Source organism: Oscarella lobularis, chromosome 12, assembly GCF_947507565.1.
Source record: "Oscarella lobularis chromosome 12, ooOscLobu1.1, whole genome shotgun sequence".
NCBI lineage: Eukaryota > Metazoa > Porifera > Homoscleromorpha > Homosclerophorida > Oscarellidae > Oscarella > Oscarella lobularis.
In genome coordinates, this window is record NC_089186.1 from 1,475,428 (window position 1) to 1,499,386 (window position 23,959).

Genomic DNA, 23,959 nt, shown 5'->3' on the forward strand with positions numbered 1-23,959 from the left:
CTAACCGATGTTTCTGGCACTCGCTTAGGGTTAGGGACCTTAGTTGCGCTTGCGGCATTTGAACAGAGGCGCTTGCGTCAGCTTGGAAAAGGCATTCCCGGTCCAAAATGGCTTGTTCCTTTATAGGGACCCTAATTCCCCTCATACGAGATGGGCACAAGTGTGCCACTGATTCTTTCGCCAGAGCTTTTGCTTATGTCATTCGGAGAAGAGGAGTTGTGCATATGAGGTGTATGCGTGAGCTGACGTCGTCGTCTCTGATTAATTGCATGGGCTGCGCACTGCATGCATGCATGTAGATGTGGAGAGCACCAGCTCCCAGACGATTTTTCCAACGGTCATATGGCGAGATAGTATATACATGTATACCTACTGTAGTCTTATATAGGCACGCTGTCTTCGTGATTTCTCGACGGTTACTCCGGGTCTAACCTCCCACACTTCAGTCATAGATCGCTCGGACGAGGCTTTCCTATAACGAGGCCCATCGCAGAAGGGCAGAGCATTCCGAGAGAATAAGAAGGACACAGTGAGAGTTTGAACGTACCGTAGGAATTCGAAGAGCTGCCTTTTAGAGCCGACATACATGCCAGGCAACGTCAGATCGAGAGTTGCTAAAACGAAAAAGAACAACGTGTTGAAACAAAGTGGAAAAATAAAACGGTCTGACTCCGCGTCGATCGGGCGGTTCAAAAGCGTCACGATGAGACTTCTCTCACAGTCTTTCGGTGTGGTCATAGTCGTCGCCTGCGCGAGACGTCGCGGGAAATCCTGGGCCCGATTCCGTTGAGAATCGAAGAGTGCTGTAAAGCTGGCTTTGAAAATCAGACTCGGCGAAACCGAGCCTGTTGTACGTTGATTCTATTTCTTCGCGATTCTCCTGGATCCCTTCTACAGTGACGAAATCGCTTTCGCTTTCTCTCTGATCTGCTTCCGCTGGTGCTCGACTTAGAATGAAGACCGACGAAGTAGTATTGCTTTTGGAGTCACCGTATAGCGGGTTAGGGTCGAGGTCGAATGCATAATTTTGTTGTCTTTTTGTTTTACTTTTCTTCCATCGCCTAAAGACAAACCTTGTGTCTAAATATTGTAAGATACTTACTTCTCTTACCACGCAATGACTGCTATAATTAGACTAAGCAGCACTAGTGCTCCACTTGCCGATCCCACAATGATTGCCAGAGTGGAAGGTAAACTGTTCTGCAGTGTTCCAACGCTGCCATTTTCCGTTGCAGTTGGAAACGTTGACGTCTCCGCAAAAGAACTGCTCACGGGTGTTTCTGATGCTGCGCTATTTGAAGAGATCATAGTTGCAGAAGGAGCTGTCTTCCCACGAACCGTAGTCAAAAAGTCGCTGATTGCAGCAGAAGTCGTCGAGACAGCAGAAGTCGTAGCAGCCGCAGTCAAAGAGACAGCAGTTGCCGCAGCAGTATTCGAAGTTGTTCTTACAGCAGCGGTAGTTGAAGAAGGAGAAATTGTTGCTGAGACCGTAGTCGAGGCAGTACTCCTTGAACCCGTTGGTGAAACAGAAGCGGCCGTAGAAGCAGTCTGCAGGAACGTAGTTGTAGCAGTGGCCTTTGAAGAATCAGTCGAGATTGAAATTGCAGTATCCATAGTTGTGGAAGATACAGTAGAACTCGAGACTGCAGTTGAGACAGCAACAGTCCTTGAATTCGTCGGTGAGACTGGCGCCGTTGAAATGCTTGACGTTGCGCGAGGAACTGTAGTTGAAGAAGGCGTGCGTGCGGCATTTGACGCTGTAGGAGGAGATGAAGACGTCTCTGATGTTGTGTGAGGTGAGTCCGAAGAAGTTGTAGGAGAGACAGTAATTGTAGCAGACGTAGTCGAAGTCGTAGGTGAGACCGTCGCTGCGGCGACCGTACTAGGAGCCGCGGTCGTAGGCGTTGCCGTGGTAAAAATGGCAAGGCAGGTACCGTCAATTCGTCCACTGACAGGAGGAGAGTAAGTGGGTAAAGATAGAGAAATCGACGGTTCTAAATAAATAAATAACAAATAAAGAAATTCCTTCTTGTGTAAAAAGCTTCTCACTAGGACAAAGACAGTACGCCCACTCTTTCATTGCCTGGCCTCCGTCGTTCTTTATTGAACACCAAGGAGCGTCACGATCAAAAGAAGTGCACTCGAAAAACCGCTTCCCTTTATAGACGAACGGAAAGACGCATTTGTCGTTACCATCCGAGTCTCCACCACACACATAATTTACAATAGACACATCTGGAAAGCAAACCGAAATAATAAGAATTAGAAAATTTGAAATTTATTCATGCAGTACCATTGGTGCACTCATTAACGAAGCAATCGCGTTTGTCACCATCTGATTCATAACACCATGGCTTTGACCTTGTTTGCGGATCAGGATTTCGACAATAGCTGTGATCACCAAGTCCGGCTGCTGCGTATTGAGACACGGGAAACGTCGTAAATTGTTTCCACGAAACGCAACTGTTATCCGTATTCAATCCCCTATACCCGTACCCATTGTCCAGCGAGCTGTAACATGTCGTGTCTAAAAAATGACAGTAAAAATAAAAAGCATGTCGCTAACGGCAAAAGACCTACCCTCGCACTCGTCTATGTTGCAGTAGGTCCAGTTGAGACATCCACCTGTGTTGTCCGTGTAGCACCACGGCATCGTTCGATTCTCCGATATAGGATTGCGACAATACGAATGATTGCCCAAACCCGATTCCGGATACAAAGCTAATAAATTTGAGTAGGTGCTCAGCTCCGACCAGTTGAGACACGATTGGCCATCGGCGCTAACGGAAGTCGTCCCACGATAGTACGTACCACGATACAGAGTCCGACGACATTCTATGCATTAAGATGAGACATTTGAAACGTCTTATGCCCTATGTTACATACCTCTTCCATTGGTCGTTATACGTGCATAACTAGACGTAACGGAGCCTTGGTCTAACGAAACGGTAATTGCAAAAACATAAGTAGTCGACGGTGAAACGACGGAAGAATAAGGAAGAGATATATCCAGCAGGTCGTCGTTAAACTTGAGATCAGATGACGGAACCGTCGATCCATGGTAAACTTCAAAGTATTTTATATCGTATGACGTGTCGTCCTTGACAATTGCCGGCGGTCCGGTCCAACGAAATGTTCCTAAACCCGTGCTACCGTCGTATTCCAACTCCGGTGACGGTCCACTAGAAGACTCTAGAAAATGAGATCGTTAATAAGCGCTAACAAAAAAAATTGAAATTCCATACTATCTTCTCCAGTGCGCACTACTATCCATTTACTGGGCACATGGGCGCCTGATCCGCTTTTCGCTGTGACTCGATACAAATACTCTGTAATGAAACATGAATAAAGAAAAGAACGCTATTAGGCTAGCCCTGGTAACGAACCTGTAAAGGCTTTGACCCCATTAGTATCCGTTAGACGTTCTTGGCCTTTTCCTTTTGAACCAACGTGAAGAACTTGATCCGCGCACGTTGGACCTTCCCACGTGAAGTCTGGACATCCGGCAAAGCTGACATTCGAGCTGAGGATTCTGTTCTTTACATAGTCGACCAGCTGTCCATTAACCTCAAAATCTGCCAAACACCCTCCATAACTCGACACGTTCACGCCATACCCAAGCGCTTTTTCGACCATTGTTGGTGAACTTCCACTAGGTTCAAGGCCTCCGAGAAAAAAGTTTTGTATAATTTCAGAAGTATACGTCTGCACATTAGTAATTTTGGAGGGAGTGCTGTATGCAACGCCGTCGACGGTAACGACTATCGACGTTGTGTCTATTGCTAAGCTGACTGTGTGCCACGCGCCGTCACACAAGCTCCCTGTTCTCGGTCGAACGCGAATGAGGAAGGGTCCATCCGATCCCGCGTAGCCTTTTCTGTACCTCAAATCTAGTCCATTGACGCGTGACTCAAAGAAGAGAAATTCGCCTTTATCGTTGCTGTAAGCGGCCAGAAGAAGACCGTTAGACCAGCTCGTTCGCAAACGAAAATTGAATATAAGTCGACCGCTCAACGTAGGTGACAGCGTCAGTTTTGCGTAACCAGTTCCTCGGAAATGCATTCCGGCCTGAACAGCGGGTGGACAGCCATTGGTAATCCAGCGAACATTATCATAGCTCTGGCTTTTCAGTAAATCAAATAGTTTGAGATCTTCAAGCTGACCGATATTCATGCACCCAATGAATCCGTCTGTTTGAGAAAAAACGCCGGGTTTAACGTACTGAGTCGAGGTCAGTCCACCAACGTAAACTCTGTCCACACTAACGTCAATATCCCTGCCTTTATTAACGCCCTTAGATGTTTTAGTTCCATCAACAGTAAGTTTGAGAGTTTCTGAATCCTTATCTCTCTTCTCCGCCTCTACCGTATGAAACTGACCGTCATTCAAAGTCACTGTTGTAGAAAGATCTACAGAGTCTTTATCGCTTTTCACCGCGAATTTCAACCTCCCATTCGTCAACTGTAGGTATGCATACGTCGACCAATCACTTCTGAAAGCAACAAAGAGAAGGCCATTAGGAGCCAACGTTCTAAATGTTAGTGTCGTTTTAAATTTCTTTCCGCCATCAAAAGGATCATTGGAGAATTTGATGTAGCCAAAGCCTTCAAAAAATAATCCGGCAACGGCACTTGGTTGACTTGCGGGAACGTATCTTCTCTCTATAACGTATTGCGTGTTGCTGTCTTCATTTGAATGCTTTTGCCACTCAAGTTGAACTGACGACTTGGTCACCACCAGCGGACGCAGATAACGGTCACTCTGTAGACCTAAAATAACATCTTTATTATCAAACAATAGGCACTGCAGAAAAAAAATACCGGAAATACAAGTGTAGGACACGCTCAGCAACATTCTGCCTGAGCACGCTGTTCCAAAAGTAACATCAGCAGCCTTGACCCTGCAATAGTTCTTGTACTGGCACGCTGTCCTCACAACGTCAACAGCGCTGGACGAGAACGAATGAATCGTCTCACATTCAATTGAGTATCTACTCTTACCTAGACGAGCCGCAAGCAGGAGTAACCGAAGTTCGCGATACGCAGTTGTTCACTTCCTCGAACGTAGCAGAACTAATCGCTATTAGCTTGCTTGTACAGTCGATTCTAAACGGCACAGTTGAGATCTCTAGCCACTCCCTCGTTATTGTCACTTACGTCACATCACCGTTGCAGGACGTTTTAAGCGACTGCGACTTTGTCCCTAACGTATAGACGTTATGTCACGGAAAGCTACTGAAGCCAAGCCAAACCTTCGTAGCTAAGAATGAGCGCGAATAAGGCAATTCGAAGAATCATTGTCAAGACGCTGGCCGCCTTCTCAATGCTCACTTTTCTCGAAAAAGGAAGCAAGGTCACGCCGAAGTTAATTAATTAGAGTTCCCGTCTACTATTAGCATATACTCCTCCTGCCGTCTTTCGCTCTCCGTAACACCAGGAATATAAGGAAGCAATTTTTGCTTACCTGACTTCTGCCAAAGAACGTGCGTCTAACTGAGCTCTGCACGAGTGAGTGTTTCTCCTCAATTGTTTGAAGCCAAATTTGAGCTAGTCTCAGGATTATTTTTCATCATTCTTCGCTGAACACCGCGGCATTCGATCGTCAAAAGCAGTGCAGTCCAAATGAGGAAATGTAATTGAGAAAATCTGAAAAACAAACATAAGCAAATGCGTAAACACGACTTTTTTGGCATCTCAGCGTGACAGACAGAAGCACCTCTTTTATTAAGGCCTCACACCGCCTCAAAAAAATTTCTTGAAAAAGTGCAAACAGGAAAACCATAAAAAAAGAGAAACTACGACAAAGCTCTCGGCGCTTCACCGGCGTTCTCGTCGGGAACGCCAATCACAGCAGCATCGGCAATATCGAAATGAGTCAAAAGCAAACCCCCAAGCTGCCTTCTCACTATCAGAACAATTGAAGCAGCAGTCGGTTTTCGCGTGAAAAAATGGGGGACACTCCTACACTGCAATTGACTTCAGAAGCCCGTGGCAGCACGACGTCACGCCAGAAGGGAAGCGCAACGCTAAACTCGCCGTTAGAACGTACCAGAGGAGAGGAGACGACCCTAACTTTACTACGGGTCTCATCGAAGCTCCCGTATTAAAAGCATTTTCCTGCAGTTTCTCGCCACCCACACGCACTAGAATGATGCCTCTCAAGCCGAAATCTATTCCAGGCAACGTCAAATAGTTGCTAAAACGAAAAGTAACAAAATGATAGACAAAATAGAAAAAAGAACTGTCTGACTACGAGTCATTTCTTCTGCGGTTGAACGGCGTCACGGTGTGAGAGCCTTTCAATGTGGTCATAGTCGTCTGCGCGAGACATTGATGGAAATTCTGGGCCCGATTGGGTTGAGAATTGAAGAGTGTTATAAAGACTGCCTCCTGATTGAAAATTAGACTCAGCGGCGAAATCCAGCCTATTGTACGTCGATTCCTCGCATTTCTCCCTTCCTCCTTCGATGCCGTATATATACTCGAATTCGTTTTCTGTTTGCGTTTCTGCTGGCCGAAGAGTGAAGACTGACGAAGTAGCATTGGTAAAATCATACATTGGGTTAGGGCTAAGGTCGTAGTCTCCCGAAGGCTTTCCGTCGCTGTTGCCTCTTCGACAGGCAAAGACAGCAATCAAAATAGCAATAGCAATAGCGACAACTCCACCACCAACCCCTGCTCCAATGAAAACAAAAGACGAGCTGCCGCTATTAGCTGCTTTTGCTGGCGTTGATGTCGGTGTGCTTGCGAGCGACACTGCCGAACTGACTTGCTGAGACGTCGGCGTCGCGGTGGTGGCTGATTGCGAGTTACTTGACGTCTCCGACGTGTGCTGCGGCGGCTGAGAAGATTTCTTACTGGTTGGCGAAGTCGTACGAAGAAAAGGTGTCGATGGAGCACCAGACGTCCGATATGTTGGCGTTCGAGACGGTGAGTTTGTGGATGGCGAAGGAGAGGAGGAGGAAGACGTAGGTGCCTTTGAAGGAATATCAGATGAAGGAGAGATACTTGAAGAGACTGCAGCCGCAGCTGCAGTAGTTGTAACAGCAGTATTCATAGGGACAGTAGTAGCAGTAGTTGAAGAGACTGTATTTGCCGCCGCAGATTTTGTACTCGATTGAGTTGGAGCAGAAGTATTTGAAGAGCCTGCAGATGGTGCAGCAGTTTCTGAACGGACAGTACCCAAAGGAATCTCAGTTGTAGTAGTCTGGACCGAAGACGTAGCAGCAGCCTGAGTAGTGAAGACTGTAGAAGAGGCAGAAGTAGAAGAGACTTCCGTTGGTGCAGAAGTATTAGAAAAAATTGTAGATGCAGCAGTTTTCATAGCCAAAGTCGTCGGCGAAGCCGTGGTAACGGCATTCGAACTTGCAGCAGGAGCTGTAGACACAGAAGCGGCATTTGACGGCGTCACTGAGGCCGTGGATGCGGTATCCAAAGTCGTAGAAGAGATCGTAGATACGGCCGCGGTCGTTGAAGCCGCAGTTGGTGCACTCGTACTAGCAGACGATGTCGGAGCCAAAGTCGTAGGAAGTTCCGTCGTTGTAACTGAAGGACAGGTGCCGTCGATTCGCTTACCGGCAGGAGGAGGAGAAAAAGAGGGTTGAGGTACCGAATTGGACGGCTCTAAAATCGTGTTTAATTAAAACGAATATATTGCTTTCTATACCCTAGCCTGCTTACTCGGACAAAGGCAATAAGACCACATTTCCATAATACCATTGACATCATTCTTCGTTGAGCACCACGGAATGCCTTTCTCAAAAGAAGTGCACTCAAAATATCGTGTTCCATTGTAGATGAATGGAAAAATGCATTTGTTCTGGTCGGCTCCCGAGTTTCCTTCGCATACGTACGTTACGGAGGGAAAATCTGAAAAAAAACCATGTGGGTATCTAAGGTTAGAATAATAGTACAATACCGCTTGTGCACTTGTTGACGGAACAATCAATGATCGTTCCACCTGAACGATAACACCACGGCTTTGATCTTGTTTGCGGATCCGGATTTCGACAGTTGCTGTGATGGCCAAGTCCGGCAGCTGCATATTGAGACACCGGAAACGTCGTAAACATATTCCACGACTCGCAATTTTTATCCGTGCTGGATCCTCTATACCCGTACCCATTGTCCACCGTGCTGTAACAAACCAAATCTAAAATGTTGAAAGAATATTAGAAAGTATAGTGATACGGACGGCATGTAGACCGACCTTCGCAGACGTCTATGTCGCAGTAAGTCCAATCAAGACACCCGCCCGTGTCGTTCGTGTAGCACCACGGCTTCGATCGACTTTCCGATATAGGGTTGCGACAATAGGAATGATTGCCCAAACCCGCTTCCGGATACAGAGCAACCAAATTTGAATACGTGCTCAGCTCTGACCAGTTGAGACACGATCTGCCGTCAGCGCTGACGGCCGTAGTACCTCGATAGTAAGTACCGTTATAGAAAGATCGAACACATTCTAGGAAATAAATGCTACCAATAAGCCATCAACGTCTTTAATTAATCTACCTCTGCCCTTTGTCGTTACATTAGCATAACCTGACGTGACGGAGCCTTGGACAAGTGTAGCAGTGATTGAAAATGTATATGCAGTCAACGCCGCTACATCAGAAATATGAGGAAGCGATACAGCTTGTACACTAATAAATGTGAGTGCCGATGATTGAACAGCTGTTCCCGGGTAAATTTCCGAGTATTCTATATCATATGATGAGTCAGTTTTGACTATTGCAGGCGGTCCCGTCCATCTGAACGTTCCTTTCCCCTTTGTCCCGTCGTATTCCAGCTCCGGTAACGGGCCTTTTGACGAGGCTAAACGAAAATACGTCAAAAAAAAGGAGTCAAGTACAACAAAATACAATATGAATTACCATCTTCTCCTGAGCGTACTACTACCCAATTACTAGGGACGAGAGCACCTGATCCGCTTTTAACTAAGACTTGATACAAATATTCTAAAATTTCATGCGTATACAAAACAAATACCATCCTGAAAATTGACCCACCTGAGAAAGCTTCAACTCCGCTAGTGTCTGTTAGGGTTTCTACACCTTTTCCCTCAATCCCAACCTGAACAATTTGATCCTGACATGTTGGACCGTTCCAGGTAAAATCTGGACATCCGGCAAAGCTGACGTTCAAGCTGGCATTCCTCACTTTTGGAACGTCAATCAGTTTCCCATTGACCTCTAAATCCGCCAAACACCCTCCATAACTTGTCACGTTTACACCATATCCAAGAGCTATTTCGTCCATCGTTGGCGAAGCGCCCTTGTGCTCCATGCCACCGAGATAAAAGTTTTCCAGAATGCTGGACGAATACGCAAGCACATCGGTTATCTCAGATGAAGTTCGGTAAGAAACTCCGTCAACTGTAACAACGAAAGACGTCGTATCTGTTGTCATGTTGACAGCGTGCCACGCGCCGTCACATAAGCTCACGTCGTTAGGCTGAACGCGAAAGAGAAAAGGTCCATCTGCCGACTGGTCACCTTTCTTGTACCTCAGATCCAATCCATCGATGCGTGACTCTATGAAAAGAAATATCTCTTCATCGTTGCTGTAAGCGGCAAGAAGAAGACCGTTTGGCCAACTCGTTCGTAGTCTGAAACTGATTTGAAGCTGGGTGCTTGACGACGACGATAAAGTCAATTTTGCGTAACCAGTACCTCGAAAATGCATTCCTTTGTCAACCGCTGGAGGACAGCCACTAGAGCTCAAGCGAACATTCTCGGAGCTTATGCTTCTCAATAAGTCAAACGCTCGATCATCATCCAATTGATCGATTTGCATGCAACCAATGAAGGGCTCTGTGTGAGACAAGACACTTGAAGCTCTGACAACCTGGTCGGATGTGATTCCTCCAACGTAAACACTGTCAACACTAACATCTATGTCCCAGCCCTTTTGTACGTTCACAGACGTTACAGTTGTATCAACAGTGAGCATGAGGCCATCGGTATTTTGCTTTTTCTTTTCCGCACTTACTGTATGAAACTGTCCGTCATTTAACGCCACTGTCGTTGTAACGTCTGAAGAGCCTTTATCGCCTTTAACAGCAAATTTCAACTTTCCATTTACCAGTTGAAGGTATGCATACGATGACCAATCGATTTTGAAAGCGACGAAGAGCAGACCATCTGGAACAAACGTTCGAAATGACAGTTTTGTTTTGAATGCTCTTCCGCCATCAAAAGGATCGTTGTAAAACTCGATGTAGCCAAATCCTTCAAAAGACATCCCGGCAATGGAACTAGGTTGACTTGCGGGAACGTATCTTTTCTCTACGACGTATTTAGTTTTGTCATTTTCCTGGTAATGCCTTTGCCACTCGAGTTGAACGGATGACTTTGTCACTACACGCGGAGAAGGATAACGGTCACCCAGTAGACCTACGAGTAAAACAACTAAAACCGCTGGGATCATAAGAAGTGAGCATCTACGTATATGCACCCGAAACACAAGAGTATGACACACTCAGCAACATTTTGCCTGAGCACGTTGTTTCAAAAGAAACATTAGAAGCGCGCAACTCGCAGTAGCTCCGGTACTCGCATGCCGTCTTCACAACGTCGATGGCGCTAGAAGAGACAGAAAGAATGGACATCCCTTTTCGATGCTTTAGATTATATACCCTTACGTTGACAAACTACAAGGGGGAGCCACTGCAGTTCCCGATCCGCAATCGGTCACTTCTTGGAACGTGACCAAACTAATCGTGATTAGATCGCTATTGCAGTTGATTCTAAAGGACGTTGCTAAGATAGGTAGTTATAGACCACATCTGAGCCAATTACTGGCCAAAGCCGTTGTCACAGGCGGTGAGAGTTAGCGAATTTGTCCCTAACAGAACGCTAATTAGCATCGTGGGTCGTTGAGTAGGTATCTAGGCCTACAGAACCTTGGCAGCACCAATATAGTACATAAATAGCAAAACGAATAATCATGATTCTGAAGACTTCGTTTTGGGAAAGACAACGATGAGAAAAACACCCAAAACCCAAATAACGACAGCACGTGCCCCCACAAAGCTCCCGTATAACTGAAGTCCCGTTTCTTATTGGCTTTAATTAAAAAATTTTTTAACTTAGACGAGATTACAAGACACGGAAACACTTAGCATGCTGCAGTGTTTGAAGCCTAAGAAAAGTTTCATCAAGAAAAATCATTTATGTATGTTCATGTGCATGAGTGCATATGCACACGTATATGTATATAGAGGTAGATAGAAAGATCGTTCTCTACAGAAAAGGTAAAATGATTAAAATTCAAATAGAGTAGGCTAAGAATAGGCGCTTTACGCATTGTACGCTTTTTGAAGCACCTCGTACGCTGACTGAGACACTTCCAAAGCATCACCCACACTTCCCGTAACTGATTCGCTATTCTCTTTGGTAACCAACAGCGCGTCGTCAGGCTGAGAGAGACGATTGGCTATTGCGTTGAAAGTGGGTCGTTTGTGATGATCAGGATTCCTGAGAACGTGATCGTTATTAATCGATTATTTAATAATGTTTACCAGCACTCAATCATGAGTTCATATATAGCGTAAGAACAGCCTGGAGGTGGAGGAAGACGATAGCCAGTTTCCAGTAGGTCAATAACGGCATTGTTCTTTTCTTGGCCGTAAGGACGTTTCCCAACAGTCCAGATTTCATAAAGAACGATACCGTAACTCCAGACATCACTTGACGTCGAATACTTTCGAAAGCTGATTGCCTACAAAAACTTTTCCACTGGCCTGAGGAACGTAGTGACCCCGTTTACCTCAGGCGCGGTCCATCTGATGGGGATTTGTCCCCCTTTCGTGACGTAGTAACTGCCGTCGGACAAATCTCTTGATAAGCCAAAATCAGCAATCTAGCGAACGAAACGAAAACGATGGCGTTCAGGAAATTGAGCAAACCTTGCAAACTAATTTTTCATCAAGTAGAACGTTACGAGCCGCCAGGTCCTTAATAAACACCAATTTTGCAAACAGGCAAAACGTTAGAGACCTCCTATTATACCCTGTGAACAAAACATCGTTTTGCCAAGTATTCCATTCCGGCTGCTATGTCGCGAGCCATCTGCAGAAATTGAGCAGGCAGATCCAAAGGCAACGTGTCCTCGTTTCTAGAACAATAGAAAGTTATACTTCTAGTTCGCGTAAATTGACAGATATACTTACGCGATTGACTGCAAGTACTGCTTCAAATCACCCTTCGGCAAAATTTCCAAGACAACCATCAACTGCAATGAACAATGAACATGTACCGTATAGCAGTGGAACTCGCTGTGCGCTTCTACTCTACCGGTTTTCCAGTGAGAACGACTCCGTACATTACAAGGACATTTCGGTGGCTAAACTGGCCCATAATTGCAGCCTCTTGAAGAAACTTAACCTTGTTCTCCTTCGACTCTGACTTCAACGTTTTCACAGCCACCACAATAGGCGATTTAGAATCCTTTTTATAAGAATTAGGAAGACACGCAGATAAATATCGTTCTGAATAAACCTTAGTCGTCCAGATGCCTTTCTCAACCGTTCCAAACTGACTAAGATAAAAAATGAGTGTAGAGCCAAGGTAACAGTGACTAACATATACTCTTTACCCAGTTCCTAGTACTTCTTCCAGTTGAATTGAAGACCTTTCCAAGACGCGGAATTTAGCAGCATTCAACTGATCATACAATTTCTCTTCCGTTTTTGCCGGCTCCCAGTATACGCTTTCTTTTGCTTCATTGATTGGCTAAGAAATGACGAAAGAAATTATAAAAAAATACGGAACAATTTGATCACACTTTATCCTGAGAAATGGCTTGTGACTGGGCTAAAGAGACAGGTACTTCGTACTGACCATCGTCCTGAATACTAGGATTCTGGCAAATCTGAGCGGTTTCTGCAGTTTTTGCTTTAGAGTCAACCGGTTCACAATAGTCGGTAGACGGCTTGGACAACCTTTGAAAGGCGGAAGAATCGCGGTATTCATCTGACGGATAATTTCTATCGTCGTCGGGCGAGACAACAGCATAGATCGGTGAGGGCATTGTGGAAAGCTCCATAGCTACACAAGATGCCTAACTCAGAAAAGAGAACGGCGAAAAGTATCAGCCTACCTTGGTCTTTCAAATTGTAGCCACCGGACTTTCTTTTACCTCGACACGCAAACACGACGACGACGACAGCAATGGCAAGGACAAGCACTCCTATACCCACTCCTACTCCAACGTACAAACCACTACGGTCAGTCTTTCTTCCTGGCATTGGTGTCACACTGCTGGTTGGGATTCGGTTAGAAGGTGAAGAAGTCACGGATGGCGTTGGGGACAGGCTGCTGGTTGACTGCGAAGCTGCCTGGCCTGTTGGCAAAGTGGAATCTGACGATTGCAATGCTGGGGAAACATCAGAAGTTGGCAACGACGACTGATTAATTGGCGTAGTCAACCTCGTGGGAGCAACAGTGCCAGATAAGACGGTAGCTGAAGAAGCAGCATTCGAAGCCATAGTTGTGGCAACGACCATCGCAGTCTTAGACGAAACAGGAGTCCCGGTAAAGAAAGTCGTTGTTGGAGAAACTATAGTGGCAGCAGCAGATTTAAGATTGATAGGCGAAGCCTCAGTTGTATAGACGGCAGACGAAGCTGCACGAAACATTGTCCCTGCAGCGGACGTACTTGCAGTCGTAGATGAAACGATAGCTGCAGCAACTGTACCAAGTGTCAAAGTTGCAGACGGTGTAAGTGAAGGAGGACAGGTGCCGTTTCTCTCACCAGTAGGCGGAGAAGACAATGGGGGTTGAGATGAGAAATTTGACGGCTCTAAATACATAAAAACGTCTGAGTTTCTTCCTGATTGATAATTGCTAAGCTGCTCACTTGGACAAAGGCAATACGACCACTCTTCCATAGTTCCATTGCCATTATTCTTCGTCGAGCACCACGGAATGCCTTTATCAAAAGAGGTGCACTCAAAAAACTTTTTTCCATTGTAGGAGAATGGAAAAAGGCATTCGGTGTGGCCAGCATCTGATTTTACGTCACATACATACGTTACGGATGGAAAATCTACAAAAACATATTTTAATTAATGTGCATACAAGGTTAGAATGGTAGACTATTACGATACCGCTTATGCACGTGTTGACAGAACAATTCACGGTTTCGTTAGCTGAACGATAACACCACGGCTTTGATCTTGTTTCAGGATCAGGATTTCGACAGTAGCTGTGATTGCCAAGTCCGGCTTCGGCGTATTGAGACACGGGAAACGTCTTAAATTCATTCCACGACAAGCAATTGCTATCCGTACTTGATCCTCGATACCCGTACCCATTGTCCACAGTGCTGTAACAATTCACGTCTAAAGAACTCAGGAAATCGATATTACAGCATAGAGCTACTGTACAGACAGTGGACCTACCCTCACACAGGTCTATATCACAGTAACTCCAACTTTCGCTCGTGCCGTTTGTGTAGCACCACGGCATCGCTCGATTTATAGGATTACGACAATACGAATGATTGCCCAAACCCACTTCCGGATACAACTCAACCAAATTTGAGTACGTGCTCAGCTCTGACCAGTTGAGACACGATTGGCCGTCGGTGCTCACGGACGTCGTCCCGCGATAGTACGTACCGCGATACAGAAACCGACGGCATTCTAAGAAATAGGTATACAACTATGTGCATATTAAATCAACCCCTTTCCAGGTACCTCGTCCACCCGTCGATACATTAGCATAATTGGACGTGACCGAGTCATTGCCCACCGTAGCAGCAATGGTAAAGATATACATTGTCAATGCGGCAACGTCAGAAGAATAAGGGAGGGACACATTTTCAATACTTTCGAATGTAAGAGCGGATGGCTCGACAGTCGTTCCTGGGTAAACGCTAGCGAACTTTATCGAGTACGACTTGTAATCGTTGACAATTGCCGGCGGCCCCGTCCATCGAAGCGTTCCTTTTCCTGTGCTACCGTCGTACTCTAGCTCAGGCACCGGTCCTTTAGAAGACGCTAAAGAGCAAGGCATCTTTAAAGTAATTCAGCAAAAGAGAGATAATACCATCTTCTCCTGTGCGTACAACTATCCATTCACTATGCACAAGAGCGCCTGATCCACTTTCTACGGTGAGTCGATATAAGTACTCTAAGTAACGCGTCACGCAGAAATGTAAGAGTGCAATCGTGGTAGAACAAACCTGTGAAAGGTTTCAGTCCGCTTGTGTCTGTTAGAGTATCATTACCTGGCCCTACCGACCCAACGTTAAGCAACTGATCTCTGCACGTTGGACCTGCCCACGTGAAGTCCGGACATCCGGCAAAGCTGACACCGAAGCTGGAGTTCCTTTCCTTTAGGACATCAACCATTTGTCCATTTACCTCGAAATCTGCCAAACAACCTCCATAGCTAGTCACATTCACGCCATATCCAAGCGCTATTTCCTCCATTGTTGGAGATTCGCCTTCACGTTCCATGCCACCGAGATAAAAGTTCGTCATAATTTCAGATGAGAACGTCTGCACGTTGGTTATTTGAGAAGAAGTATTGAGTGCGAGTCCGTCAACTGTAGTAGTTAGATATTCCGCACCTATTGACAAGCTGACTGTGTGCCACGCGCCGTCGCATAAGCTGATTCCTTTCGGTCGAACGCGAACAAGGAAAGGCCCGTCCGATGACCCGTTGCCTTCTCTGTATCTTAAATCGAGTCCGTCTATGCGTGATTCGACGAAGAGAAAATCGCTTTGGTTGTTGCGGTAAGCGGCGAGAAGAAGACCGTTTGGCCAACTTGTTCGCATTCTGAAACTGAAACCAAGATGGCTGCTTGACGACAACAGCGCTAGTTTTGCGTAACCGGTTCCTCGAAAGTGCATTCCGTTTTGAACGGCGGGAGGACAGCCATTGGAGCTCCAGCGAACATTCTCATAGCTTTCGTATTTTAATAAATCAAACGATTTGCCGTCGTCCAATTGCTCCACGTATATGCATCCGACGAATCCGTCTACTTCATTGAGAACGCTACGATCGACATACTGAGTTGAGGACACTCCTCCCACATAAACGCTGTTCACAACAACGCCAATGCCGTTGCCGCCGCCGTTGCCGCCGTTGCCGCCGTTGCCACCGTTGTCGCAGTTGCCGCCGTTGCCGCCGTTGCCGCCGCCGCCCCCGCTCATTGCTGAAGCTTCAAAATAACTGTCATCTACAGTGAGTTTAAGAGAAACACTACCCATGATTTTTTTGGCTTCCGCTGTTACGCTATGAAACTGACCGTCATTCAACGTCACCGTTGTCAAAACCATAACATTTTTGCTCCTGCTTTTAACTGCAAAGTTCAACTTCCCATTCTGCAGCTGTAGGTATGCATACGATGCCCAGCAGCTTTCGAAGGCAGCAAAGAGAAGTCCATTTGGAGCAAAGGTTCGAAATGACAGGATCGTTTCAAACTCATCTTCGCCATTAAATGAATTCGATGAAAAGTTGATGTAGCCAAATCCGTCAAAAGACAATCCGGCAACAGCACTTGGCTGACTTGCAGAAACGTATCTTCTTCCTACGACATACTTAGTCTGGTTGTCTTCCTGCGAGTGATTTCGCCATTGAATTCGAGCTGATGACTTTGTCACCCCTAGCAGACTAGGATAGCGATCCCCCTGTAGACCTACAGAAACACTAATTCGACGACACACATGCAGCAGAAAGTCTTAATACCTGCAACACAAGTGTACGATACATTCAACAGCATTTCTCCTGAGCACGATGTTCCAAAAGTAACATCGGCAGCGTGTATCATGCAGTAGCTCTTGTACTGGCATGCTGTCTTTACAACGTCGATAGCGCTGGAAGAGAACGCTTGTCTCACCAGAGACACTCATTAGCGGTAATCGGATTACGTTGACGAGTTGCAGGGTGGGGTAACTGAAAGTCGCGATACGCAATTGGCCACTTGTTCGAACGTGGCCAAACTAATCGCTATTAGCCTGCTCTTACAGTCGATTCTAAACGGAAAAGTTGAGATACACCTAGCCACTCCCTAAAGTTCCACACGTACGTGACGCTGTCGTTACAGGCGGTGGATGACTTCGAGTTGGTCCCTAACGTATAGCGTTTTATGTTCCGCCACCGAAAAAGGCTAAATCAAACCTTCGTAGCACAAAAGAAGCGAGAGCAAGGCGATTCGCACGATCATGATGTGAAGTCCAAAGCTCCCGTATTTTGTAGAATGTCAATGAAGAGAAAATTGAACTGCACTCTACCAGAACGTGCGTTCTCTTTGCGCATCAATTTGTAATCGTACGCCGCCTTGTAAAAAATTCCTCTACAAAAGTGCAAACCGGACAACAATAAAAAGAGAGAGAATAACTTGTTCGTCTAGTCCTTTCTATCCCTCAAGTATCTCCGAAGTATCTTACCGCTTGCCGACTTGGGAATAGCATCCACGAACTCGACGCCGCCGGCAAGATGCTTATGAGGAGCAGACGACTTCGCCACGAAATCGGTCACATCGCTTTCGCCGATCGTCGAACCAGATCGTCGAACAACAAAAGCTCTCGGCACTTCACCGGCTTCCTCGTGGGAAACGCCGATCACGGCAGCATCGGTGATATCGGAATGAGTGAGAAGCAAACCCTCGAGCTCCGCCGGAGCAACCTAAAAAACATAATCATTATGAACACATAAGAGGCGTGGGCGTGGATCACTGTCTCACCTGAAAGCCTTTGACTTTGATCAGCTCCTTGAGACGATCGGTAACGTAGAGAAACTCGTCCTTGTCGTGGTAGCCGATGTCACCGGTGTGCAGCCACCCGTCCTCGTCGATCGTCCGCGCCGTCGCCTCGGGATTATTCAGATAGCCGAGCATCACTTGAGGCCCACGAATGCAGATCTCGCCCTCGTCGAGAGCGCCCAACGCTTCTCCCGTTTCCGTGCCAATCACCTTCGTTTCCGTATTGGGAACGGAAAAGCCGACGGAGCCGAAACGCGTTTGATCGCGAAGGCACAAATGCGTCACGGGACTCGTCTCCGTCAACCCGTAGCCCTGTCGCACGCACTCCGTGCCGAGACGCTCGTAGAGCGTCGTCGTCACGTCGCCGCTCAACGGCGCCGCGCCGCTCATGATGTCGACGACGTTCGACAGATCGTAGTTACCGACGTCCGGATGCTTGGCGAGAAAGAGCGCGAGAGGCGGCACGAGCGGCAACATCGTCACGCGATGATCCTGAAGAGCCTTGAGGAAGGGCTCAGGTTCGAACTTGGGTAGCGTGACCAACGTCGAGCCCTGTTGGAGACCGCGTGCCAATGTGACGATCATGCCGTAAATGTGAAAGAAGGGCAGAAGGGACATGCAAACGCGATCCGTCTCCGTCACTTGAAGTAGACGACGATCGGCGACGAGTTGGCTGACGTTGGCGACGAGATTATAGTGCGAGAGCATCACGCCCTTGGGAAGTCCCGTCGTACCGCTCGAGTACGGCAACGTCGCAGCGTCTTCTTTCAAATTCGCCGCCCCCGTGGAAGGCCACGTGGCGGCGACGGGATCGGTATTGAGAAATTCCGATAATCCGATTGTGTTCGATGGCACGTGACCCGGCGTTAGGGTGTCGACGACGATCGTTTCCTCGACTGTTCCCGCTTCGTTTGCCGCCGCTTTCGCCACGTCGGCGAACGCCGGCAACGTGACGAGAAATTTCGATTTGCTGTCGCGCAATTGGTAGGCGAGTTCGCGAGACGTGTACGTCGGATTCGCCGTCGTCGCGACGCCGCCCGCTTTCGTCGTGCCGAAATAGACGATCGGATAGTCGGGCACGTTTGGAAGGAAGATGCAGAGCGCGTCGCCTTTGTTGAAGCCGCGACGGCGAAGCGACGAGGCGAAACGATCTGTTATCGCGCCGAGTTGCGCGTACGTGTACGATTGGCCCGTGAGAGCGTCGACGATCGCCGTGCGATCGCCGTAGCGGTCGAAGTGGCGGTAGACGAAGTCGTGCACGGTCGCGAGAGGAATCTGAGCGTCCGGAAGAGGACTGCGAACGATGCGGTCGCTCGAAAGAAAGCGGCGAAGGGAGGAGAGTCCTCGAAGCATTCCCAACGATTTGTGATAGCACGTGACCTCATACATACAGTGCCGTATTGTAGTCCGTCACGTCGTAGTGCATTCGTGTAGCTCAAATGAGGACTAAAAATAGCTACTGTAAAAAGTAAGTTCGACTAAAAAAGTTACAACTGAAAATTCAATGAACCTTTCACAAGCAAAAGACTATGGCGCATGTTCATCCTAAAAAAGAGTGATTAGTGAAACTGGCTATTCAATTTCATTTCCAAGATACATGACATCTGCACGATGACAGACGAGCCATATTTCCCCACTTGCCACGCACAGTGAAGTTGGCGGAGTTCAGAGGGTTCAGAGAACTGCATAACAATTAATCAATTAATTAATTAATTTGCCAATCGAAAACGCATTGATTACCTTTGTCGATTGGTCTCAAACTCTCTTCCGGCCACATAGCAAAGTATGAGAGACAAACTAACGAAAAGTATAATACAGTGATATGCAGCGATAAAAAACGCGAGCACTCCATACCTGCTCAGGGTACAGCTCAGATCAAAATCCAGCCTCGAGATACACGTCGCCCATAGAATGAGGAATACATGCCCACTCGACATAATCATAACCAATGTCCAAGGTGGACGAATAAACTGATTATAAAATTAGGACCAACATTTCTCGGAAACGAGAGAGAAGCTCGTTCATCTAGTCCTTCCGATCTCTCAAGTATCTCCGCAATATCTTACCGCTCGCCGACTTTGGAATGGCATCCACGAACTCGACGCCGCCGGCGAGATGCTTATGAGGAGCAGACGACGTCGCCACAAACTCGCTCACGTCGCTTTTGCCGATCGTCGAACCGGATCGTCGAACAACAAAAGCTCTTGGCGCTTCACCGGCAATCTTGTGGGGAACGCCAATGACGGCGGCGTCGACGATATCGGAATGAGTCAGAAGCAAACCTTCAAGCTCCGCCGGAGCAACCTAAAGATATCATCACTATGAAATCAAAAGATGCGTGGGCGTGAACCACTGTCTCACCTGAAAGCCTTTGACTTTGATCAGCTCCTTGAGACGATCGGTTACGTAGAGAAACTCGTCCTTGTCGTGGTAGCCGATGTCGCCCGTGTGCAGCCACCCGTCCGCGTCGATCGTCCGCGCCGTCGCCTCGGGATTGTTCAGATAACCGAGCATCACTTGCGGGCCACGAACGCAGATCTCGCCCGCTTCGAGAGCGCCCAACGCTTCTCCCGTTTCCGTGCCAATAACCTTTGTTTCCGTATTGGGAACGGAAAAGCCGACCGAGCCGGTACGCGTGCGATCGCGCAAGCAAAAGTGCGTCAGGGGACTCGTCTCCGTCAACCCGTAGGCCTGTCGCACGCACTCCGTGCCGAGACGCTCATAGAGCGTCGTCGTCACGTCGCCGCTCAACGGCGCCGCGCCGATCATGATATCAACAACGTTTGAAAAATTGTAGTTACATACGTCTGGATGCTTGGCGAGAAAGAGCGCGAGAGGCGGCACGATTGGCAACATCGTCACCCGATGATCTTGAATAGCTTTGAGGAATGGATCGGGTTCAAACTTGGGTAGCGTGACCAACGTCGAGCCCTGTTGGAGACCGCGTGCCAATGTGACGATCATGCCGTAAATGTGAAAGAAGGGCAGAAGGGACATGCAAACGCGATCCGTCTCCGTCACTTGAAGTAGACGACGATCGGCGACGAGTTGGCTGACGTTGGCGACGAGATTATAGTGCGAGAGCATCACGCCCTTGGGAAGTCCCGTCGTACCGCTCGAGTACGGCAACGTCGCCACGTCTTCTTTCAAATTCGCCGCCCCCGTGGAAGGCCACGTGGCGGCGACGGGATCGGTATTGAGAAATTCCGATAATCCGATTGTGTTCGACGGCACGTGACCCGGCGTTAGCGTGTCGACGACGATTGTTTCCTCGACTGTTCCCGCTTCGTTTGCCGCCGCTTTCGCCACGTCGGCGAACGCCGGCAACGTGACGAGAAATTTCGATTTGCTGTCGCGCAATTGGTAGGCGAGTTCGCGAGACGTGTACGTCGGATTCGCCGTCGTCGCGACGCCGCCCGCTTTCGTCGTGCCGAAATAGACGATCGGATAGTCGGGCACGTTTGGAAGGAAGATGCAGAGCGCGTCGCCTTTGTTGAAGCCGCGACGGCGAAGCGACGAGGCGAAACGATCTGTTGTCGCGCCGAGTTGCGCGTACGTGTACGATTGGCCCGTGAGAGCGTCGACGATCGCCGTGCGATCGCCGTAGCGGTCGAAGTGGCGGTAGACGAAGTCGTGCACGGTCGCGAGAGGAATCTGAGCGTCTGGAAGAGGACTGCGAACGATGCGGTCGCTCGAAAGAAAGCGGCGAAAGGAGGAGAGTCCTCGAAACATTCCCAACGATTTGTGATAGCACGTGACCTCATACATACAGTGCCGTATTGTAGTCCGTCACGTCGTAGTGCATTCGTGTAGCTGAATCTTAAAACGAAGTGCTTGCGTTCAAATGAGGACTAAAAAATAGCTACTGTAAAAAGTAAGTTCGACTAAAAAAGTTACAACTGAAAATTCAATGAACCTTTCACAAGCAAAAGACTATGGCGCATGTTCATCCTAAAGAAGAGTGATTAGTGAAACTGGCTATTCAAACTCATTTCCAAGATACATGACATCTGCACGATGACAGACGAGCCATTGAACGCCAAAAATATTTCCCCACTTGCCACGCACAGTGAAGTTGGCGGAGTTCAGAGAGTTCAGAGAACTGCATCCACGTAACAATTAATTAATTAATTAATTAATTAATTAATTAATTTGCCAATCGAAAACGCGATTGGTCTCAAACTCTCTTCCGGCCACATAGCAAAGTATGAGAGACAAACTAACGAAAAATATAATACCGTGATATGCAGCAATAAAAAACGCGAGCACTCCATACCTGCTCAGGGTACAGCTCACATCAAAATCCAGCCTCGAGATACACGTCGCCCGTAGAATGAGGAATACATGCCCACTCGACATAATCATAACCAATGCCCAAGGTGGCTGAATAAATTGATTATAAAATTCAACTGACTGTCAACGTTTTGTAACGAAAGCGAATTTTCTATAAAGAGCTAAGATCTACCTCGTTGGGACCAACATTTCTCGGAAACGAGAGAGAAGCTCGTTCATCTAGTCCTTCCGATCTCTCAAGTATCTCCGCAATATCTTACCACTCGCCGACTTGGGAATAGCATCCACAAACTCGACGCCGCCGGTGAGATGCTTATGAGGAGCAGACGACGTCGCCACAAACTCGCTCACGTCGCTTTCGCCGATCGTCGAACCGGATCGTCGAACAACAAAAGCTCTCGGCGCTTCACCGGCGCTCTTGTGGGGAACGCCAATGACGGCGGCGTCAACGATATCGGAATGAGTCAGAAGCAAACCTTCAAGCTCCGCCGGAGCAACCTAAAGATATCATCACTATGAAATCAAAAGATGCGTGGGCGTGAACCACTGTCTCACCTGAAAGCCTTTGACTTTGATCAGCTCCTTGAGACGATCGGTTACGTAGAGAAACTCGTCGTTGTCGTGGTAGCCGATGTCGCCCGTGTGCAGCCACCCGTCCGCGTCGATCGTCCGCGCCGTCGCCTCGGGATTATTTAGATAACCGAGCATCACTTGCGGACCACGAACGCAGATCTCGCCCTCGTCGAGAGCGCCCAACGCTTCTCCCGTTTCCGTGCCAATAACCTTTGTTTCCGTATTGGGAACGGAAAAGCCGACCGAGCCGGTACGCGTGCGATCGCGCAAGCAAAAGTGCGTCACGGGACTCGTCTCCGTCAACCCGTAGCCCTGTCGCACGCACTCCGTGCCGAGACGCTCTACGAGCGTCGTCGTGACGTCGCCGCTCAACGGCGCCGCGCCGATCATGATGTCGACGACGCTCGATAAATCGTAGCTACTGACGTCCGGGTGCTTGGCGAGAAAGAGAGCAAGAGGCGGCACGATTGGCAACAGCGTCACCCGATGATCTTGAATAGCTTTGAGGAATGGATCGGGTTCAAACTTTGGTAGCGTGACCAACGTCGAGCCCTGTTGGAGACCGCGTGCCAGTAAGATATTGATCCCGTAGATGTGAAAGAATGGTGCAACGGACATGCAAACGCGATCCGTCTCCGTCACTTGAAGTAGACGACGATCGGCGACGAGTTGGCTGACGTTGGCGACGAGATTGTAGTGCGAGAGCATCACGCCCTTGGGAAGTCCCGTCGTGCCGCTCGAGTACGGCAACGTCGCAACGTCTACTTTCAAATTCGCTGCACTCGTGGAGGACCACGTGGCGGCGACGGGATCGGTATTGAGAAAATCAGATAATCCGATTGTGTTCGACGGCACGTGACCCGGCGATAGGGTGTCGACGACGATCGTTTGTTCGACTGTTCCCGCTTCGTCTGCCGCCGCTTTCGCCACGTCGGCGAACGCCGGCGACGTAACGAGAAACTTCGATTTGCTGTCGCGCAATTGGTAGGCGAGTTCGCGTGACGTGTACGTCGGATTCGCCGTCGTCGCGACGCCGCCCGCTTTCGTCGCGCCGAAAAAGACGATCGGATAATCGGGCACGTTGGGAAGGAAGATGCAGAGCGCGTCGCCTTTGTTGAAGCCGCGACGGCGAAGCGACGAGGCGAAGCGATCTGTTGTCGCGCCGAGTTGCGCGTACGTGTACGATTGGCCCGTGAGAGCGTCGACGATCGCCGTGCGATTTCCGTATCGGTCGAAGTGACGGTAGACGAAGTCGTGCACGGTTGCGAGAGGAATCTGAGCGTCCGGAAGAGGACTGCAAACGATGCGGTCGCTCGAAAGAAAGCGGCGAAGGGAGGAGAGTCCTCGAAGCATCCCTCAACGATTTGTGATTGCAC

At 48.2% G+C, this 23,959-nt stretch overlaps 6 protein-coding genes and 1 long non-coding RNA gene across 12 annotated transcripts; all 7 read right to left on the reverse strand.

Moving 5' to 3' along the window:
• Nucleotides 1–250: 250 nt before the first annotated feature.
• On the reverse strand, nucleotides 251–6,043 carry LOC136194192 (uncharacterized). 4 transcript variants are annotated; one of them, XR_010671536.1, is made up of 14 exons: nucleotides 5,252–6,043; nucleotides 5,157–5,202; nucleotides 5,001–5,105; nucleotides 4,821–4,948; nucleotides 3,387–4,769; nucleotides 3,246–3,329; nucleotides 2,887–3,192; nucleotides 2,581–2,835; nucleotides 2,294–2,527; nucleotides 2,050–2,235; nucleotides 1,112–1,994; nucleotides 671–1,061; nucleotides 548–614; nucleotides 252–472 (listed from the first exon to the last, which is right to left on the reverse strand). XR_010671536.1 is itself a non-coding variant. In XM_065983257.1 (13 exons), the coding sequence occupies exons 1-12, from the start codon at nucleotides 5,295–5,297 to the stop codon at nucleotides 716–718; spliced, it is 4,002 nt and encodes a 1,333-aa protein (XP_065839329.1). In that variant the 5' UTR covers nucleotides 5,298–6,043; the 3' UTR covers nucleotides 251–614; nucleotides 671–715. The 4 variants fall into 4 exon arrangements, 2 of the variants coding, with proteins under 2 accessions (XP_065839329.1, XP_065839328.1); XM_065983257.1 differs by having other exon boundaries at nucleotides 251–614; XR_010671535.1 differs by having other exon boundaries at nucleotides 548–1,061.
• LOC136193993 (usherin-like) lies at nucleotides 5,602–10,244 on the reverse strand. The gene is made up of 8 exons (XM_065983001.1): nucleotides 9,011–10,244; nucleotides 8,876–8,959; nucleotides 8,514–8,816; nucleotides 8,209–8,463; nucleotides 7,918–8,151; nucleotides 7,680–7,868; nucleotides 7,182–7,622; nucleotides 5,602–5,645 (listed from the first exon to the last, which is right to left on the reverse strand). The coding sequence occupies exons 1-8, from the start codon at nucleotides 10,242–10,244 to the stop codon at nucleotides 5,602–5,604; spliced, it is 2,784 nt and encodes a 927-aa protein (XP_065839073.1).
• A 406-nt stretch (nucleotides 10,245–10,650) lies between these two features.
• LOC136193841 (uncharacterized) lies at nucleotides 10,651–10,976 on the reverse strand. The gene is made up of 3 exons (XR_010671482.1): nucleotides 10,906–10,976; nucleotides 10,802–10,847; nucleotides 10,651–10,749 (listed from the first exon to the last, which is right to left on the reverse strand). It is a non-coding gene; the product is annotated as an uncharacterized lncRNA (long non-coding RNA).
• An 82-nt stretch (nucleotides 10,977–11,058) lies between these two features.
• Nucleotides 11,059–16,291, reverse strand: LOC136194191 (uncharacterized). Of its 2 annotated transcripts, XM_065983254.1 has the most exons (18): nucleotides 16,263–16,291; nucleotides 15,192–16,193; nucleotides 15,056–15,139; nucleotides 14,704–15,006; nucleotides 14,407–14,649; nucleotides 14,113–14,346; nucleotides 13,863–14,051; nucleotides 13,104–13,805; nucleotides 12,789–13,051; nucleotides 12,600–12,736; nucleotides 12,503–12,542; nucleotides 12,299–12,451; nucleotides 12,175–12,236; nucleotides 12,014–12,119; nucleotides 11,911–11,958; nucleotides 11,772–11,864; nucleotides 11,524–11,723; nucleotides 11,059–11,479 (listed from the first exon to the last, which is right to left on the reverse strand). In XM_065983254.1, the coding sequence occupies exons 2-18, from the start codon at nucleotides 16,165–16,167 to the stop codon at nucleotides 11,302–11,304; spliced, it is 4,011 nt and encodes a 1,336-aa protein (XP_065839326.1). In that variant the 5' UTR covers nucleotides 16,168–16,193; nucleotides 16,263–16,291; the 3' UTR covers nucleotides 11,059–11,301. The 2 variants fall into 2 exon arrangements, with proteins under 2 accessions (XP_065839326.1, XP_065839325.1); XM_065983253.1 differs by having other exon boundaries at nucleotides 15,192–16,291.
• A 6-nt stretch (nucleotides 16,292–16,297) lies between these two features.
• LOC136194201 (uncharacterized) lies at nucleotides 16,298–19,079 on the reverse strand. The gene is made up of 6 exons (XM_065983271.1): nucleotides 17,700–19,079; nucleotides 17,135–17,641; nucleotides 17,043–17,085; nucleotides 16,885–16,989; nucleotides 16,703–16,830; nucleotides 16,298–16,652 (listed from the first exon to the last, which is right to left on the reverse strand). Exons 1-2 carry the CDS (start codon nucleotides 19,068–19,070, stop codon nucleotides 17,363–17,365), a joined length of 1,650 nt encoding a protein of 549 aa, XP_065839343.1. The 5' UTR covers nucleotides 19,071–19,079; the 3' UTR covers nucleotides 16,298–16,652; nucleotides 16,703–16,830; nucleotides 16,885–16,989; nucleotides 17,043–17,085; nucleotides 17,135–17,362.
• A 55-nt stretch (nucleotides 19,080–19,134) lies between these two features.
• On the reverse strand, nucleotides 19,135–22,212 carry LOC136194200 (uncharacterized). Of its 2 annotated transcripts, XM_065983270.1 has the most exons (7): nucleotides 21,994–22,212; nucleotides 21,721–21,936; nucleotides 20,079–21,668; nucleotides 19,572–20,021; nucleotides 19,458–19,514; nucleotides 19,315–19,399; nucleotides 19,135–19,262 (listed from the first exon to the last, which is right to left on the reverse strand). In XM_065983270.1, exons 3-4 carry the CDS (start codon nucleotides 21,483–21,485, stop codon nucleotides 19,743–19,745), a joined length of 1,686 nt encoding a protein of 561 aa, XP_065839342.1. In that variant the 5' UTR covers nucleotides 21,486–21,668; nucleotides 21,721–21,936; nucleotides 21,994–22,212; the 3' UTR covers nucleotides 19,135–19,262; nucleotides 19,315–19,399; nucleotides 19,458–19,514; nucleotides 19,572–19,742. The 2 variants fall into 2 exon arrangements, with proteins under 2 accessions (XP_065839342.1, XP_065839341.1); XM_065983269.1 differs by having other exon boundaries at nucleotides 20,079–21,936.
• A 17-nt stretch (nucleotides 22,213–22,229) lies between these two features.
• On the reverse strand, nucleotides 22,230–23,936 carry LOC136193994 (uncharacterized). The gene is made up of 2 exons (XM_065983002.1): nucleotides 22,566–23,936; nucleotides 22,230–22,508 (listed from the first exon to the last, which is right to left on the reverse strand). The coding sequence occupies exons 1-2, from the start codon at nucleotides 23,934–23,936 to the stop codon at nucleotides 22,230–22,232; spliced, it is 1,650 nt and encodes a 549-aa protein (XP_065839074.1).
• Nucleotides 23,937–23,959: the final 23 nt, after the last annotated feature.

Coding starts and splice junctions, on each gene's coding strand:
- LOC136194192 (XM_065983257.1), bottom strand. CDS start 5,297: ATGATTCTTCGAATTGCCTTATTCGCGCTCATTCTTAGCTACGAAG. Junction 4,949..5,000: donor CCTGCTTGCGGCTCGTCTAG/GTAAGAGTAGAT, acceptor GTTCTCGTCCAG/CGCTGTTGACGTTGTGAGGA. Junction 3,330..3,386: donor TGGGGTCAAAGCCTTTACAG/GTTCGTTACCAG, acceptor GTTTCATTACAG/AGTATTTGTATCGAGTCACA.
- LOC136193993 (XM_065983001.1), bottom strand. CDS start 10,244: ATGTCTTTTGAAGGATTTGGCTACATCGAGTTTTACAACGATCCTTTT. Junction 8,817..8,875: donor AGTACGCTCAGGAGAAGATG/GTAATTCATATT, acceptor ATTTTCGTTTAG/CCTCGTCAAAAGGCCCGTTA. Junction 8,152..8,208: donor CGACATAGACGTCTGCGAAG/GTCGGTCTACAT, acceptor TCAACATTTTAG/ATTTGGTTTGTTACAGCACG.
- LOC136194191 (XM_065983253.1), bottom strand. CDS start 16,224: ATGGGTAGTGTTTCTCTTAAACTCACTGTAGATGACAGTTATTTTGAA. Junction 12,543..12,599: donor GAAGAAGTACTAGGAACTGG/GTAAAGAGTATA, acceptor TTTTTATCTTAG/TCAGTTTGGAACGGTTGAGA. Junction 12,237..12,298: donor TCGTTCTCACTGGAAAACCG/GTAGAGTAGAAG, acceptor TGTTCATTGCAG/TTGATGGTTGTCTTGGAAAT.
- LOC136194201 (XM_065983271.1), bottom strand. CDS start 19,070: ATGCTTCGAGGACTCTCCTCCCTTCGCCGCTTTCTTTCGAGCGACCGC. Junction 17,642..17,699: donor TCAAAGTCAAAGGCTTTCAG/GTGAGACAGTGA, acceptor TATGTTTTTTAG/GTTGCTCCGGCGGAGCTCGA.
- LOC136194200 (XM_065983270.1), bottom strand. CDS start 21,485: ATGTATGAGGTCACGTGCTATCACAAATCGTTGGGAATGTTTCGAGGA. Junction 20,022..20,078: donor TCAAAGTCAAAGGCTTTCAG/GTGAGACAGTGG, acceptor TGATATCTTTAG/GTTGCTCCGGCGGAGCTTGA.
- LOC136193994 (XM_065983002.1), bottom strand. CDS start 23,936: ATGCTTCGAGGACTCTCCTCCCTTCGCCGCTTTCTTTCGAGCGACCGC. Junction 22,509..22,565: donor TCAAAGTCAAAGGCTTTCAG/GTGAGACAGTGG, acceptor TGATATCTTTAG/GTTGCTCCGGCGGAGCTTGA.